The sequence below is a fragment of the Onychostoma macrolepis genome, chromosome 03 (genome assembly GCF_012432095.1).
Source record: "Onychostoma macrolepis isolate SWU-2019 chromosome 03, ASM1243209v1, whole genome shotgun sequence".
Taxonomy (NCBI): Eukaryota; Metazoa; Chordata; class Actinopteri; order Cypriniformes; family Cyprinidae; genus Onychostoma; species Onychostoma macrolepis.
The window spans coordinates 33400489-33415078 of record NC_081157.1 but is presented as its reverse complement, the minus strand read 5'-3'; the positions used below and the strand labels follow the sequence as shown (position 1 = coordinate 33415078).

The 14590-nt window shown below is 39.2% G+C and overlaps 1 protein-coding gene across 5 annotated transcripts; it reads left to right on the top strand.

The window, feature by feature from the left end:
• Positions 1 to 453: 453 nt before the first annotated feature.
• On the top strand, positions 454 to 14257 carry smarce1 (SWI/SNF related, matrix associated, actin dependent regulator of chromatin, subfamily e, member 1). Of its 5 annotated transcripts, XM_058770992.1 has the most exons (12): positions 479 to 510; positions 1383 to 1435; positions 1759 to 1801; positions 2295 to 2324; positions 3458 to 3556; positions 4326 to 4418; positions 6032 to 6163; positions 6257 to 6428; positions 12575 to 12747; positions 12825 to 12926; positions 13032 to 13269; positions 13356 to 14257. In XM_058770992.1, exons 5-12 carry the CDS (start codon positions 3461 to 3463, stop codon positions 13568 to 13570), a joined length of 1221 nt encoding a protein of 406 aa, XP_058626975.1. In that variant the 5' UTR covers positions 479 to 510; positions 1383 to 1435; positions 1759 to 1801; positions 2295 to 2324; positions 3458 to 3460; the 3' UTR covers positions 13571 to 14257. The 5 variants fall into 5 exon arrangements, with proteins under 5 accessions (XP_058626974.1, XP_058626976.1, XP_058626973.1 ...); XM_058770991.1 differs by lacking the exon at positions 2295 to 2324 and having other exon boundaries at positions 454 to 510; XM_058770993.1 differs by lacking the exon at positions 2295 to 2324 and having other exon boundaries at positions 454 to 510; positions 3458 to 3562; positions 4326 to 4406.
• The last annotated feature ends 333 nt before the right edge of the window (positions 14258 to 14590 follow it).

Here is a 14590-nt window from a genome sequence, read left to right as displayed (position 1 = left end):
AAAATGTTTTTGTTGGTAGCCTACAGCACACAAAAAGTCTCTTATATGCTCACCAAAGCTGCACCTATTTGGTTTAAAAAATCTGTAAAACATTATAACAACTGTTTTCTATTTTTAATGTATCACATTGTTTTGAAATGTATAAGTAAATAATTACATTGTTTTAAAATGTGATTCATTCAGGTGATGGCACCTCTGAATATTTAGCAGCCATTGTCTTGATCATTTTAGCGCATCCTTGCTGAATAAAGTGCATTTGAGCAGTATGTATATATGACCAAGTTGGGCAGTTTTTTTTCTAAATCTACCTAAACTGGGCAGATTTTGTTGCTAAATCAGACAGAATGGGGTGGTTTTACATCTGGCGACCCACATTCTCTCTCCTCTGGTCAGTACAGTATTAGTTTATGGCCACTAGGGGGCAGAAATGTGCTGGAAAATCAGGTCAGATGCAGCTCAAAATGTGTCACATCCTGGCGGAGCACCATTGAGGGAACAAAGGAGCTGGGGGTGAGTGTTCGCTATCCTTGTGTATTTTATTCCGAATTATTAGTTCCCACAAACAACTTTTTATCCATGTTATAATATATGTAATAATATATCAAACAGACCCAGTTCTTTGACACGTATGGTGATTTTAATGTCTTAAACGGTTGTCCGACTTTAGCTGTTAACGTTATAACGTTAGCCCGCTAACAGTTAGCTAATGCTGTTTCGATGACAACGGGTTGTGTTTGTAAAATATTAAAAGCTTTTGAAACGTCAAACGCAATTCAAATAATTTTAAACCCATGTTCTGCCTGAAATGCGAAGAGAAATTGTATTTCATATGAGATCTCACTGTTTTGTTATTCGGCTAGCGTTAGCCAGTTTTATTCATTGATATTTTGCATGTTAGCATCTTCACTGACTCGCATTCATGTGCTCGGGACGCTTATAGCTCGCCAAGTACAACACCTTTACATTATATTCCGTGTTAATAACCACTATTTGTTGTTTTCCCCATGCAGATGTAATTTAATACATTTATCTTTAAATAAACCTCTTGGTGAGCTGCAAGCTCTCTAGCCTCATTGTGTGCGCCATTATCCGCACAGGCCTGATATCCATAAGCACAATATCTCATTTAGTTCTCTTTAAATCCACATCTTATTGTTATTAATAACAAGCATACAAACTCTGGCCAGGTCAATCAAACAGTTGTCTCGAATTTCACATTTAATGCTAAACAGGTGGGTTTATTGTTGTTAAACGTTCAGGAAATGTCAGATTTGATCATAAAGCAGGTTGAAATAATGGTGTTTGCAGCTTGATCAAGTTATGTTTTTTTGCACATATTGAAAGCATGCCTATTCGTCTAATAAGTTTTTGCCCTATTGCAGAACCAAATGATGGGGATAGCCTGATATCCTCAATCCTACAAACAAGATGTCAAGTAAGAGCACATTTCAACTGATTGATTAGACCACTTAGTTGGTTTAGACCCCCTTGAAGCTCACCCATCAGATCTTCAGAAATGACTTTATTAAAGATGCTTTACCATTGATTTATTTGATATTACTACTTTCTCTAATTAATCTGTAAATATGGGTGTGCTTATCTTGATGTAATTGACCATGACATTTTTGATGTGACTTGATTTATATCCATTGAATTGATGCCGATGTGACGAATAAGTAGGCTTTACCGCTGATTATTAATTTTTGATCAAGTTTTGAAAAAAATTGATTCCTTCCTTCCCCCATCTCTCTCACACAGAGCGGCCACCCTATGCCCCAGCCCCGCCCCAGCCCCCACAACAGTAAGTAAACTGAACATGCCAATCATCCATATGGCCCCTCCCCTCCATCACACAAACATGTACCGTAGGTTTCTTAGAGATGAGAGGAGAGGATTGTGGGAAGGACACAGTATCACATGGGGTGGCTTTTGGTATTTTTGTATGCAGTTTTACACAGAAAGTGCTATTATGAGGCTCTGTCAATCCATAAGGTGCTAAGGATGCCGCTTACTAATAGGCTCTGAAAGTGTTTAATGAATAACCATTAGGGCTGCATGATGTAGGGGGAAAAAATTCAATATTTAGTTTTTCTGTGATTATGAAAAAAAATTCTAGATGGAGTTAAATAGAAAGAGTTGATGGTTATTCTAGAATGATTGCGGCGATTCTGTCAAGTAAATATGCATATAACAAAAATGTTTAAAAAGTTTGAAAATTACTTGATCTGACTTTGTGTGTGTGTGTGTGTGTGTGTGTGTGTGTGTGTGCGTGTGTGTGAACCTTCCTTTTGGAGCTGACTGATTTGGGGAAAACCTCCAAAAATGTGGGTGTTCACAGTTGGCTGTATTCTTTACATCTTTTTTCATAACCCACATTCCCACTGTTTTTGATCCATTCAATGTGACTACTAATTATTTTTGTTGTTAATAAAAGTATTAAGCAAAATTAGAAATTTATTATTAAATTACTATTGTAAAATAGTAAAATATTTAATGCAAATCTTTTATGAATTTATAATACTACTATTTGTTTTAATTAAAAAATTTAACCAAGCTTTTATTTTGGTGGTTTGCTTGCAAATAAACACATGCGCTACTTCCACATGCTCAGAGTGAAGCATGGTACAGTGTTTATTTATACACATGCAGCCCGTGATGTGGTGTTTCAGCATCTAAGAGTGTCTTGATTCATTTTCTGTGACTGTATCATGAGCCGCATGCGTGTAAATGAACAGTGCCGTGCTTCACTCTGAAACCTGCAGCACATGTGTTCATTTAATTAAATCGCAGGCTTTGAGAATTTTATATTGAGAATATTTTTGGCCATATCACAATTCGATTTTATTTAGATATGTTCTGCAGCCTTAATTTTATAGACTCATGATATGTTAAACCTTCCTGGTTATTTGTTAAACACTGTTTGGAGCATTAAGTGTGTGAGCCTCCTTTATGCTTAGGCTTTCACACATTATTTAATCATTATTCATTAAAATAGATACAGAGAACCGTTCGTAGTAATTTAGCATTGATGCTTCGCTCCGCACGCATCCTTGGAAATCTTGAGTCCCTTACGGTTGAAATATTTGATCCAAATCCCAATTAATTACTTTTAGTGTCCCAGAACTGTTATTTTTGTCAGTTTTGAGACTGATTATTCAGGTCACACGCCACCGAGAGATTTGGCTCAAAAACTCCTGATCTGAATCCCTAAAGTTAATGAAGCCTTCTAGCACCTCATTACGTCCCTCCACCACCACCCATAGTGCCTGTGGCTTTGCTACAAATGGATGTAGAATAATGCCAGGGTTGTGCTGCTATCAAAGATTGCTGCTTTTTGCATGTTTTATGCAAATCATGACAGAAAACGAAAGCAGGTTCTCCTTTTCATTTTTTTTGTCCCTTCCTCCCTTGTTTGTGTCATTTCTCATTCGTGTTTTGTCTCATTTGTCTCCATCAGCAAATGCCCAGCACCCCTGGGTTTGTGGGGTACAACCCATACAGCCATCTGGCCTACAACAACTACAGGCTGGGAGGGAACCCCGGCGGGAACAACAGGGTAATGGTAGGACCGGTGCCAACTAGGGCCCTAGCGACAGCCGAGGGACTATAAGCCCAGACGAGAGGACGCTAAAGCTAACTTACATGGCCTGATTATGAAATAGAGTGAAATGCTTTGCTCTTACACTGCACAGACTCATTTCATAGAGTTGAAGGTGTCTGTCGGGTAGTAGAGTCGAGTCTTGGGTAGTTTTGTAGCTCTCAACGAGTAGCTTCCATAATCTTCATGCTTCTGTGAAGCACTCACTCTCTAATGTTTGGATGGGTGTGATTGACGCAGTATGAATCGTTGCTTCAGAGTGATTGCTTCTCAGAACTGTTCCCCCTTTCCCCCGTCGGCCATCATATCACCTCATCATGCACAAGAGCTACCGGCCGTCTGCTCGCATGGCTTTAGATGCCCGTGCCAAATGCAGTAACTTGGCACGGCTTCTTAGCAAGCTTGAGGCATTTTAGCTGTTGGCTGGTTTCATCCAAACCTCTGCAGAATCATTTTCAGGCGTAAAAGACCGTAAAGACCGTAGCTTAATGCATGGCCTTGTCGGTGTAATGTTAATGTGCTGTATTTGGTTTGCCATTTAGGTACGTCTCCCGCCCCCTTTGCGAAGCGCTTCACACTGTCATCGTTTCTTTCAGTCGTGCTTTTTGCCTCCTGTCTCTTTCTCTCCATAGTGCTCCATTATGACAGTTCACTGTTTTCTGTGATGACCGCGTGTGCCCTTTGTGATCTCTAACGGCCTGTGTGGGCTTCTTTCCTTCTCCCACAGAACTCCTCAGGGATCACTGTTCCTAAGCCGCCCAAACCGCCCGACAAGCCGCTGATGCCCTACATGCGGTATAGCCGGAAGGTAAGCAGGAAGGTAAGACACCCACGGTGTCTGCTTTTACTGCTTGTAAATTGAGGAGAGCGCTTCTGCGATCAGCTCGAAGGCTGAGGGGAAGTCAGTGGCCTGATTCTGCCCCTTCAGATGGGTAGACCCCAACATCGCTTCATTGCATTCTTCTCTTCAACAAGGCTGGGAAACTGACATCTGTTGTTTCTGATTTACTCATTTGAGAATATAAACTATATGCTCATTTTCCTTTCTGTTGTGAGCAAAAAGTGTTTTAAAAGATAAACGAGATGACTCATTTTGATAGTTTACATTTAAACTAGTGCTGTCAATCAATAAAAAAAAATTAACTAATTAATCGCACATTTTTTCTGAAGTTAATCACGATTAATCCTACCTAACATTAAAGTTTTTAAATATACTAAATATGCATTCAATCTTCAAATAAATGGACAAACAACATATTTTTAATGTTTAATGGCATCTTTTTTATGACTGGAGGCCAGTATCACTGATACCAAGTAATAATGATTTCCCTATAAAAAAATTTCCCCTAATATTTAGCCATTGACTATAGCCATTAAACGTTACATTATAATTAAGAGCTATCAATTTTAACATTTATTAGACTTTAAAAATAACTTCTAATTTAAGTGAACTTAAAATAATCTTCACATAAACCCATTATAATAAATGTTATATTTAGCTAGGTTACCTGTGCCCCAGAAATATACAGAAATTGAATAAAGTTATCAAACACTAAATTCTAAACTAAATACAGATAAATACTTGCATATATAAAAGTTATTGATTTCCTTTTTTTTTTTTTTTTTTCTTGTATTCTTGATGAACAGACATCACAGCAGCTGGTTATAAGGTTGTTTGGCTGCTATTTCTTTAAGAGATGTCGCTGCTGAACGTGACGCGGCTCTGACACGCATCGTATTTTCTCTAAACTCTCATCACCTTTTTTAAACCATTTCAGTCTCTACTAATGAGCTGACGAGTTGAATCGGGTGTGTTAGATGAGGGAGACAGTACTGGACTGCTCCAGGACAGTTTTGAAAACCATTTCAGAGACATGTTTTTAATGTAACTCGTATAACATATTACATGCACGCACAGTTGTAAGGTAGCTTTAATCGCCTTTTTGGTAACTTCATGCCTTAACTGACCACGACATTGCATGCACGTAGTTTATTTCACGCTTTTATATGAAGTTATACAGGCTACAGCGCGCGCCTGTTTCCGCTCTTGTTTGACTTGTGCCTGCCCGCTGAAGTGAAGCTGGAGCGTGCGTCTGAAACGTCTCTGGATTGATGTGATCATAAAGATGTTCTGCGACTGAATAAATGCACTTCTTGTCAAGAAAAAAACTGATTAATTTTAACACATTAAACTGAAACTGTATCGCCTGCGTTAAAGCGCTAATTTTGACAGCACTAATTTAAACATATTGTTTAGATTCTAAACATGTTCAAATCAATTATTTTTCTCTCCTGTCCTGCATTCGTGCTTTAGTTTTGCATAGAAAAGTGGGCAAAAATTGGTGCTCTATCCTTTTTGGGAAAATGCAAACCTCTCCGTCCAGGAATCCAGACTGCTCTGTCGACTCTGAACTGACACTTGTATCTTTTTAGGTTTGGGACCAAGTTAAAGCCTCTAATCCTGACCTGAAGCTATGGGAGATTGGGAAGATCATCGGTGGCATGTGGAGGGACCTCACTGATGAGGAAAAACAGGACTATTTAAATGAATATGAAGCCGAGAAGGTTTGTCTTTTTCACTTTTTTTTGTTTCGTTTTTTTTTTTTCTTCAGCGAGATTCCAGAAAAGTCGAGCACTAAGCAATTTCTCTCCTCACAGATCGAGTATAATGACTCTCTGAAAGCCTACCACAACTCTCCGGCCTACCTGGCGTACGTCAACGCTAAGAACCGTGCGGAAGCTGCTCTAGAAGAAGAGAGCCGGCAGAGACAGTCACGCCTAGACAAGGGCGAGCCCTATATGAGCATCCAACCTGCTGAGGACCCTGATGGTGAGATTGATACTCTTAATGCCACCTTTGGATGGCAAGAAAATAATTTGATTTATTTGAATATAACTTAAATACGAGCACTCAACATGGTCTGAAAATGCTGAATTTCAAAGTATTTCATATTTCAGAGCTATTGTGGCTAATAGGGAAAAAAATGGTATTTTTGCAGAATCCTTTTTAAAGGGTTTGTTCACCCAAAAATGAAAATTCTGTCATTGATTACTCACCCTCATGTCGTTTCAAACCCGTGAGACCTTCGTTCATCTTCGGAACACAAGTTAAGATATTTTTGTTGGAATCTGAGCGCTCTCTGACCCTCCATAGACATCTAGGGTCCTTACACGATCAAGGTCCAGAAACGTAGCAAGGAGGTCAGTAAAATAATCCATGTGACATCAGGAGTTCAACCGTAATTTTACGAAGCTACAAGAATACTTTTTGTATGCAAAGAAAACGAAAATAACGACTAATATACGCTGGATGCAAACTGCGTATGCTCTTCCGGGTCAGCCGCACCACGCGGATACGTCTTCTATGCATATTTACGCTTTGATTTGAACGAAAACAGCGCATCCGATATGCGGCTAACACAGAAGAGTGTACGCAGTTTGCGTCCAGCAGATATTCTCCAAAATGGCGCTAGGGTGACGCAGAGGAGACAAATTTGAATAAATTGTTTTTTGGGGGGGGGTTTTGGCGCACAAAAAGTATTCTCGTAGCTTCGTAAAATTACGGTTGAACCCCTGATGTCATATTATTTTACCGATGTCCTTGCTACGTTTCTGGACCTTGATTTTGTAAGGGCCCTTGCTGTCTATGGAGGGTCAGAGAACTCACGGGATGCATCAAAAATATCTTACTTTGTGTTCCGTAGATGAACGGAGGTCTTACGGGTTTGGAACGAAATCAGGGTGAGTAAATAATGACAGAATCTTCATTTTTAGGTCGACTACTCCTTTAAGCGTAAAGGTGCAGCCATGCAATTTTGAAAGGCAGAAAAAGGACCATTATCTGTTGCACTGAATTTTGGCGTTTTTGGCCAAAACAGTAAAATGGCCAAAAACACAAGCCGGAAAAAAAAAAAAAATTTTACACACACATACATGTATACTTGTATAACAGTGTAAATTTGCTGTCCCCTCAAAATAACTGAACACACAGCCATTACTGTTTAAACCGCTGGCCACAAAAGTGAGTACACCCCTAAGTGAAAATTTACAAATTGGGCCCAAAGTGTCAATATTTTGTGTGGCCACCATTATTTTCCAGCGCTGCCTTAACCCTCTTGGGCATGGAGTTCACCAGAGCTTCACAGGTTGCCACTGGAGTCCTCTTCCACTCCTCCATGACAACATCACGGAGCTGGTGGATGTTAGAGACCTTGCGCTCCTCCAAACTGTTTGCGGGCTTTCTTGTGCATCATCTTTAGAAGAAGCTTCCTTCTGGGACGACAGCCATGCAGACCACTTTGGGCGACCATGGCGAGGCATGTTCTGAGTGGAACTTGTCCTGTTAAACTGCTGTATGGTCTTGGCCACCGTGCTGCAGCTCAGTTTCAGGGTCTTGGCAATCTTCTTATAGCCTACGCCATCTTTATGTAGAGCAACAATTCTTTGTTTCAGATCCTCAGAGAGTTATTTGCCATGAGGTGCCATGTTGAACTTCCAGTGACCAGTATGAGAGAGTGAGAGCGAGAACACCAAATTTAACACACCTGCTCCCCATTCACACCTGAGACCTTGTAACACTAACGAGTCACATGACACCGGGGAGAGAAAATGGCTAATTGGGCCCAATTTGTACATTTTCACTTAGGGGTGTACTCACTTTTGTGGCCAGCGGTTTAGACATTAATGGCTGTGTGTTGAGTTATTTTGAGGGGACAGCAAAGTTAGTGTTGTACAAGCTGTACACTCACTACTTTACATTGTGGCAAAGTGTCATTTCTTCAGTGTTGTCACATGAAAAGGTATAATAAAATATTTACAAAAATGTGAGGGGTGTACTCATATATATATATATATATATATTAATTACACACACAGTGGTGTGAAAAAGTGTTGGCCCCCTTCCTGATTTTTATTTTTTTGCATGTTTGTCTCACTTTACTGTTTCAGATCATCAAACAAATTTAAATATTAATCAAAGATAACACAAGTAAACACAACATGCAGTTTTTAAATGAAGTTTTTTATTATGAAGGGAAAACAAAATCCGAACCCACATGGCGCCCTGTGTGAAAAAGTGCTTCCCCTAAACCTAATAACTGGTTGTGCCACCCTTTGCAGCAACAACTGCAATCAAGCGTTTGCGATAACTGGCAATGAGTCTGTTACAACGCTGTGGAGGAATTTTGGCCCACTCTTCTTTGCAGAATTGTTTTAATTCAGCCACATTGGAGGGTTTGAGCATAAATGGACTGTTTAAGGTCATGCCACAGCATTTGGTTTTTGATTTGGCCACTCCAAAACCTTAATTTTGTTTTTCTTGAGACATTCAGAGGTGGACTTGCTGCTGTGTTTGGAATCATTGTCCTGCTGCATAACCCAAGTGCACTTGAGCTTGAGGTCACAAACTGACGGCCGGACATTCTCCTTCAGGATTTTCTGATAGAGTGCAGAATTCATGGTTCCATCAATTATGGCAAGTCATCCAGGTCCAGAAGCTGCAAAGCAGCCTCGGACCATCACACTACCACCACCATGTTTGACTGTTGGTATGATGTTCTTTTTATGAAATGCTGTGTTGGTTTTACGTCAGATGTAACGGGACACATACCTTCCAAAAAATTAAACTTTTGTCGCATCAGTCCACAGAATATTTGCCCAAAAATCTTGGGGATAATCAAGATATTTTTTGGCAAATGTGAGAAGTGCCTTTGTGTTATTTTTGGTCAGCAATGGCTTTTGCCTTGGAACTCTCCCATGGATGCTGTTTTTGCCCAGTCTCTTTCTTATTGTTGAATCATGAACACTGACCTTAATTGAGGCAAGTGAGGCCTGCAGTTCTTTTAGATGTTGTTCTGGGTTCTTTTATGACCTCCTGGATGAGTCATCTTTGTGCTCTTGGAGTAATTTTGGTAGGCCGGCCACTCCTGGGAAGGTTCACCACTGTTCCAAGTTTTCTCCATTTGTGGATAATGGCTCTGACCATGGTTTGCTGGAGTCCCAAAGCCTTAGAAATGGCTTTATAGCCCTTTCCAGACTGATACATGTAAACTATTTTGTTTCTCATCCGTTTATGAATTTCTTAAGATCACGGAATGATGTGTTGCTCTTTAAACATGCTTCACTTTGTCAGACAGGTTCTATTTAAGTGATTTCTTGATTCAACAGGTCTGGCAGTAAGCAGGCCTGGGTTTGGCTAGTGAAATTTAACTCCGCTTTCTAAAATAATGTCGTTAATCACAGTTCTTTCATGATTTAATAGGAGGGGGCAATACATTTTTCATGTAGGGCTAGGTAGGTTTGGACAGCTTTTTTCCCTTAATAAATGAAATCATCATTTAAAAACTGCATTTTGTATTTACTTGCATTATCTTTGTGTAATATTAAAATTTGTTTGATCTGAATCTTTTAAGTGTAACATGCAAAAAAATTTAAAATCAGGAAGGGGGCCAACACTTTATGTATATGTAAATGTAATATCGTATTGACCCGAATATAAGACAATGTTTTTTTTTTTCTTGGTAATACATCTGAAAAAACACGGTCGTCTTATATTCAGGGTCTAGACTTTGACATGTCAATAATACACCCACAACAATAGGTGGCGCCAAAACCGCATAAAACGAGTGTTTTATGTAACGTGTTGTAAAGATCGCGAGTGAAAACACAAGAAAATGCTTACAGCGGCATGAGATCGTGACTGTCATGCTAGCCTGATGAGACTAAACTTCCTCTGTTAGTGATTTTAAAACGCAGTACCCAGATTTGAAGACTACAATAAGATTTCACTTCTACGGTTAATAAAATTTTGGTAGGCTACTATGAGATGGATAGCCTAAATGTTACATAATTCAGATGGGCTACCTGTTATTTTTATGGTATATCAAAAAGTGTATATTTTTCAATGTCATTGTTGGTACATTTTACCAGTATACTTTCAAAACAAAAATTAAAATAGGAAAAATATGCAATATGAAAATAATTTAAGAAAAAATGTGTTTTGCAGAGAGAAAAACAAAAGATTTGGTTTTCAAAAAGATACATCTGGAAAAAGGGGGGTCGTCTTATAATCAGGGTCATCTTATATTCGGGTCAATACGGTGTATGTATGTATGTGTATATATAGGGTGGGGTGTGGGAGAAAAGAATGGATGAAATACATTTGTCCGAGTTTCGCTCAGTCTTGAATCGCGCTCACAGAAAGCGCTCGAGAAACATTCTCTTCCGCAGCTTGGTACACTTTCAACTTGGTTTTTTTTGTCTCGAGCAAGAGACTGTACGACATTTACGTTACATGATTTGACTGATTTCTGCGTAGTGAGGGTGATAGCGCACCGCATTAAAGGAAATTATCATTCATGTTTTCATAACTGCTGGCCAAACTCAAAAATGAAACTAAAATTAAAAAATCTTTGAGAGCAAGGGGACCCACTGATGTTTTGGGGGCCCTACGCAGCTTGCATATTCTGTGTATAGGGATGGATCGGCTCTGGCAGTAGCGCTACTGTAATGGCAACACTGCTAAAATGATGCTACCCTCTGAATTAAAATAATATATTAAGGTTCCATTAGTTTAATGTGTTAACTAACATGAATGAACAATACATTTACTGCAGTATTTATTAATCTTTCTTGATGTTAGTTAATGAGAATACAGTTGTTCATTGTTAGTTCATATTAATTCAGAGTGCATTAACCGTTAACAAGCACAACTGTTGATTTTTAATAATGCATTAGTAAATGTTGAAATTCAGATTAATAAATGCTGAAGTATTGTTCATTCTTGGTTCGTTAAAGTAGTTAACCAATGTTGGCTAATAAAACTTATTGTAAAGTGTTACCAATATGAATAAATTCTGTCCAGTTTTATTTAGTTACTTTCAGTAAAAGAGTGGTTATTTTATTGGCATGTTGTTTTTTGTTTTTGTTTTTTAAATTCAGCATCATTAAAATTGCGTTAAATTAAACATTCTTACAAATTACTTTAGGTTACACTATTTTAAAGTGTCCTTGTTACAAATGTAATTACACATTTAAGTACAGAGTAATATTAATTAACTGCATGTACTTACTATATGATTAGGGTTTGGCTTATAGCTACTTGCATGTAATTATGCATAATTTGTTATAGTAAGTACATGTAACTTGTGTAACAAGGACACCTTAAAAAAAAAAGTGTTACCTTTTTTATGTTGTTTAATAAAATAATAAATAATCATTACAAAGCTTTTTCGGCCAAGTGCATCCAGAATTTTCAGTTTTGGTTTTGTCCCAGAATTTTCATTTCGGTGCATCCCTAGTAAACAGTGTAGCGACATATGAAGCACAGCTCATACGGAACTCATTTTCAAACCAAGCAGCTTTCTGTTGGTCAGTGCAACAAATCTCTGTGACCAATTTGAACCTGTTGTGTAGTCTAAATGAGAAAATCTTTCTTCCTTGTGCTAAATTCCCGATTGTGTGCACTTCTGCTAAAATGACTGGATTCTGCCCATGAACAATCAATGATTAATGGTGAATGTATCTGCGCCTTAAGGAGTACTAATGGCAAGTGTTTTTACTGTTAACATTTAGTAAAAGCCATATTCAGGAGCTGAGTTTCTCTCAGAGCGGTATTGTCAAATATCTGGAGAGAATTTTCCTCCAGGGTTTTTCACATCCCAAATTGCCTAATATTTTTTTGGGTTGTAGTCAAAATGGCCAATTATAATGGCAGCAACTTTTTTATTTTTTTTTTAATTGCTCTCAGCAAATGCCAGAGGTTTAAATATCCAAATATCAGGCATCTAAATTCTTGAGTTTGTAATTAAGCCATTCAGATTTTCTTTTACAAGCCTCCTGTTGAGAAATAATTATTTCCAGATAATCATCTGAATGGCACTAAATTGTAAAAGGAAGTTCTGAAACTTGTACATTTGAGAGAAAGCACTCTGGTTGTGTTCTCTATTGCTTGTTTTCAAATATGAAATGTCTCTGTAGACTATGACGACGGGTTCTCCATGAAGCATATAGCAGCAGCTCGTTTCCAGAGGAACCACCGGCTCATCAGTGACATCCTGAGCGAGGTTGTGGTGCCTGATGTTCGCTCGGTGGTGACCACTGCTCGCATGCAGGTCCTCAAACGCCAAGTCCAGTCCCTCATGGTGCACCAGGTATGTTGGGCATGCTAAACACACAAGACATAAAACTCAAGACCTACTTTAATCATCATACCTTGATTTCCAAACAGAGGAAGCTTGAAGCAGAGCTGCTTCAAATCGAGGACCGGCACCAGGAGAAGAAGAGGAGGTTCCTGGAGAGCACAGACTCCTTCAATAACGAGCTCAAACGGGTGTGAAATTCAGTTTGATCGCTGAACTAATAGCCTTTGTGTTTAGCCTAAGCTCAAATGCCAAACGCACTGCCAGTGATTGATGTGCGGGTTGTGTTTGTGTAGCTGTGCAGTCTGAAAGTGGAGGTGGACATGGAGAAGCTGGCAGCCGAAATGGCTGCTGCAGAGGAGGCGGCTCGCCGGAGGGCGGAGGAGAGGGAGCGGGAAGCAGCAGAGCAGGTGGAAAGAGCCGCTCAAGAAGAGCAGCAGCCTGCCGCCAGCACCCAGGCCAATGCCAACCCTGAGCAAACCTCTGCCAGCGAGGCCAAGGATGGAGAAGACAAGCCCACCCCTATGGAGACGGGTCAGACCTGCACCATTATGTTCTCTAACTTTGAGTATTCAACAAAAATAGAGTAAATGGATGTTTGACTGGTGTCTGTTCTGCAGAGTCTCTGGCTGAAGCTTCTGAAGGATCTCAGGAGGCTGAGCAAGGCGCCCCAGCTGCAGCAGGAGACAAACCGGCCCAACCTGAGCCTGCAGAGGGTGCTACAGACGAGGGAACCAGCGACAGCACTGCTCCGTCTGAGAGCAGCTCTGGACCCCCAGCAGAACCCCAGGCCTCGGACACCCCTGAAGAGCGGATGCCCACCCAGCCACAATAACCCCAGCTCCTAATCTTCATGTTCATTAACGAAGTCTCACTTCACTCTGTGTAAAGTCATTTGTCCTCTAGGATTTGTAATCCTATGACCTGCCAGTCAGTGAGTGAGAACAGTGAAACATGATTGCTTTTTCCCCCCTCCCTGAATGTTCTTCAGTGAAATGTTTTGGAAGGACAGCAGAATCTTAATTGGCGTTCCACACACTTTTACTCGCGCTTACTTGATCTAACCCTGATGTTACAAGCCCACTTGAATACTGTTTTATCATTGTAAAGTGGGCAAATGTTGAGTAAAATGTAACGCTTGCATCCTGCAGTCACCAATCTTTTGATAAAAGCTGAAGTGCAAGGTTATTTGATGTCTCTTACCATGTTTTATCTACCTGTGGCACAATTGTTTTATGGTATATCTTTGTTTCATCCTCTCACAGTTTAGTTGAGTAGTCTGTGGGCTGTAGGTGTTTTTTTTTTTTTTTTTTTATTCCTCCCTCTCATCCTATTATTATTATTTTTTTTTTATGTACTTTAAAATAAAGCCATGCTAGCACTCATGATTTTCCATTGCAACAGATTGACCACACAGAGCAGATATCTACATGGAATGGCATTACATTAAGCCTCTGGATTATTGTTTTTGTATTGTTGGATGGAATTCCCTCAATAAAATGATTTCTATGTCCGTTTTAAACATCTGCTCTTTTTGTCTTTTGTCTAGTGGTTTATGGTTTTGGCTTTGAGTTTTAAATTTTAAAGTCGTTTTTTTTTTTTTTTACTTTGGTTTTAATATTAAAAGGCTGAATTCTAGTTCAGGTTTCTAGTTGGGTTTTCTGTATGGTAACTTACATTATTTGTACTGCTGATACAATCATTTCATATTGCAATCACTGTCATAATTAGATTGTGAAATGTGCAAAATCTGGAAAAAAATTTTCGCTGATATACAATTTTTTTAAAACCTTTGTAAAATCAAGTTCTGGATCTTCAAATAATCCGACTCTAATATGAAGCCCTTCAAACTTGA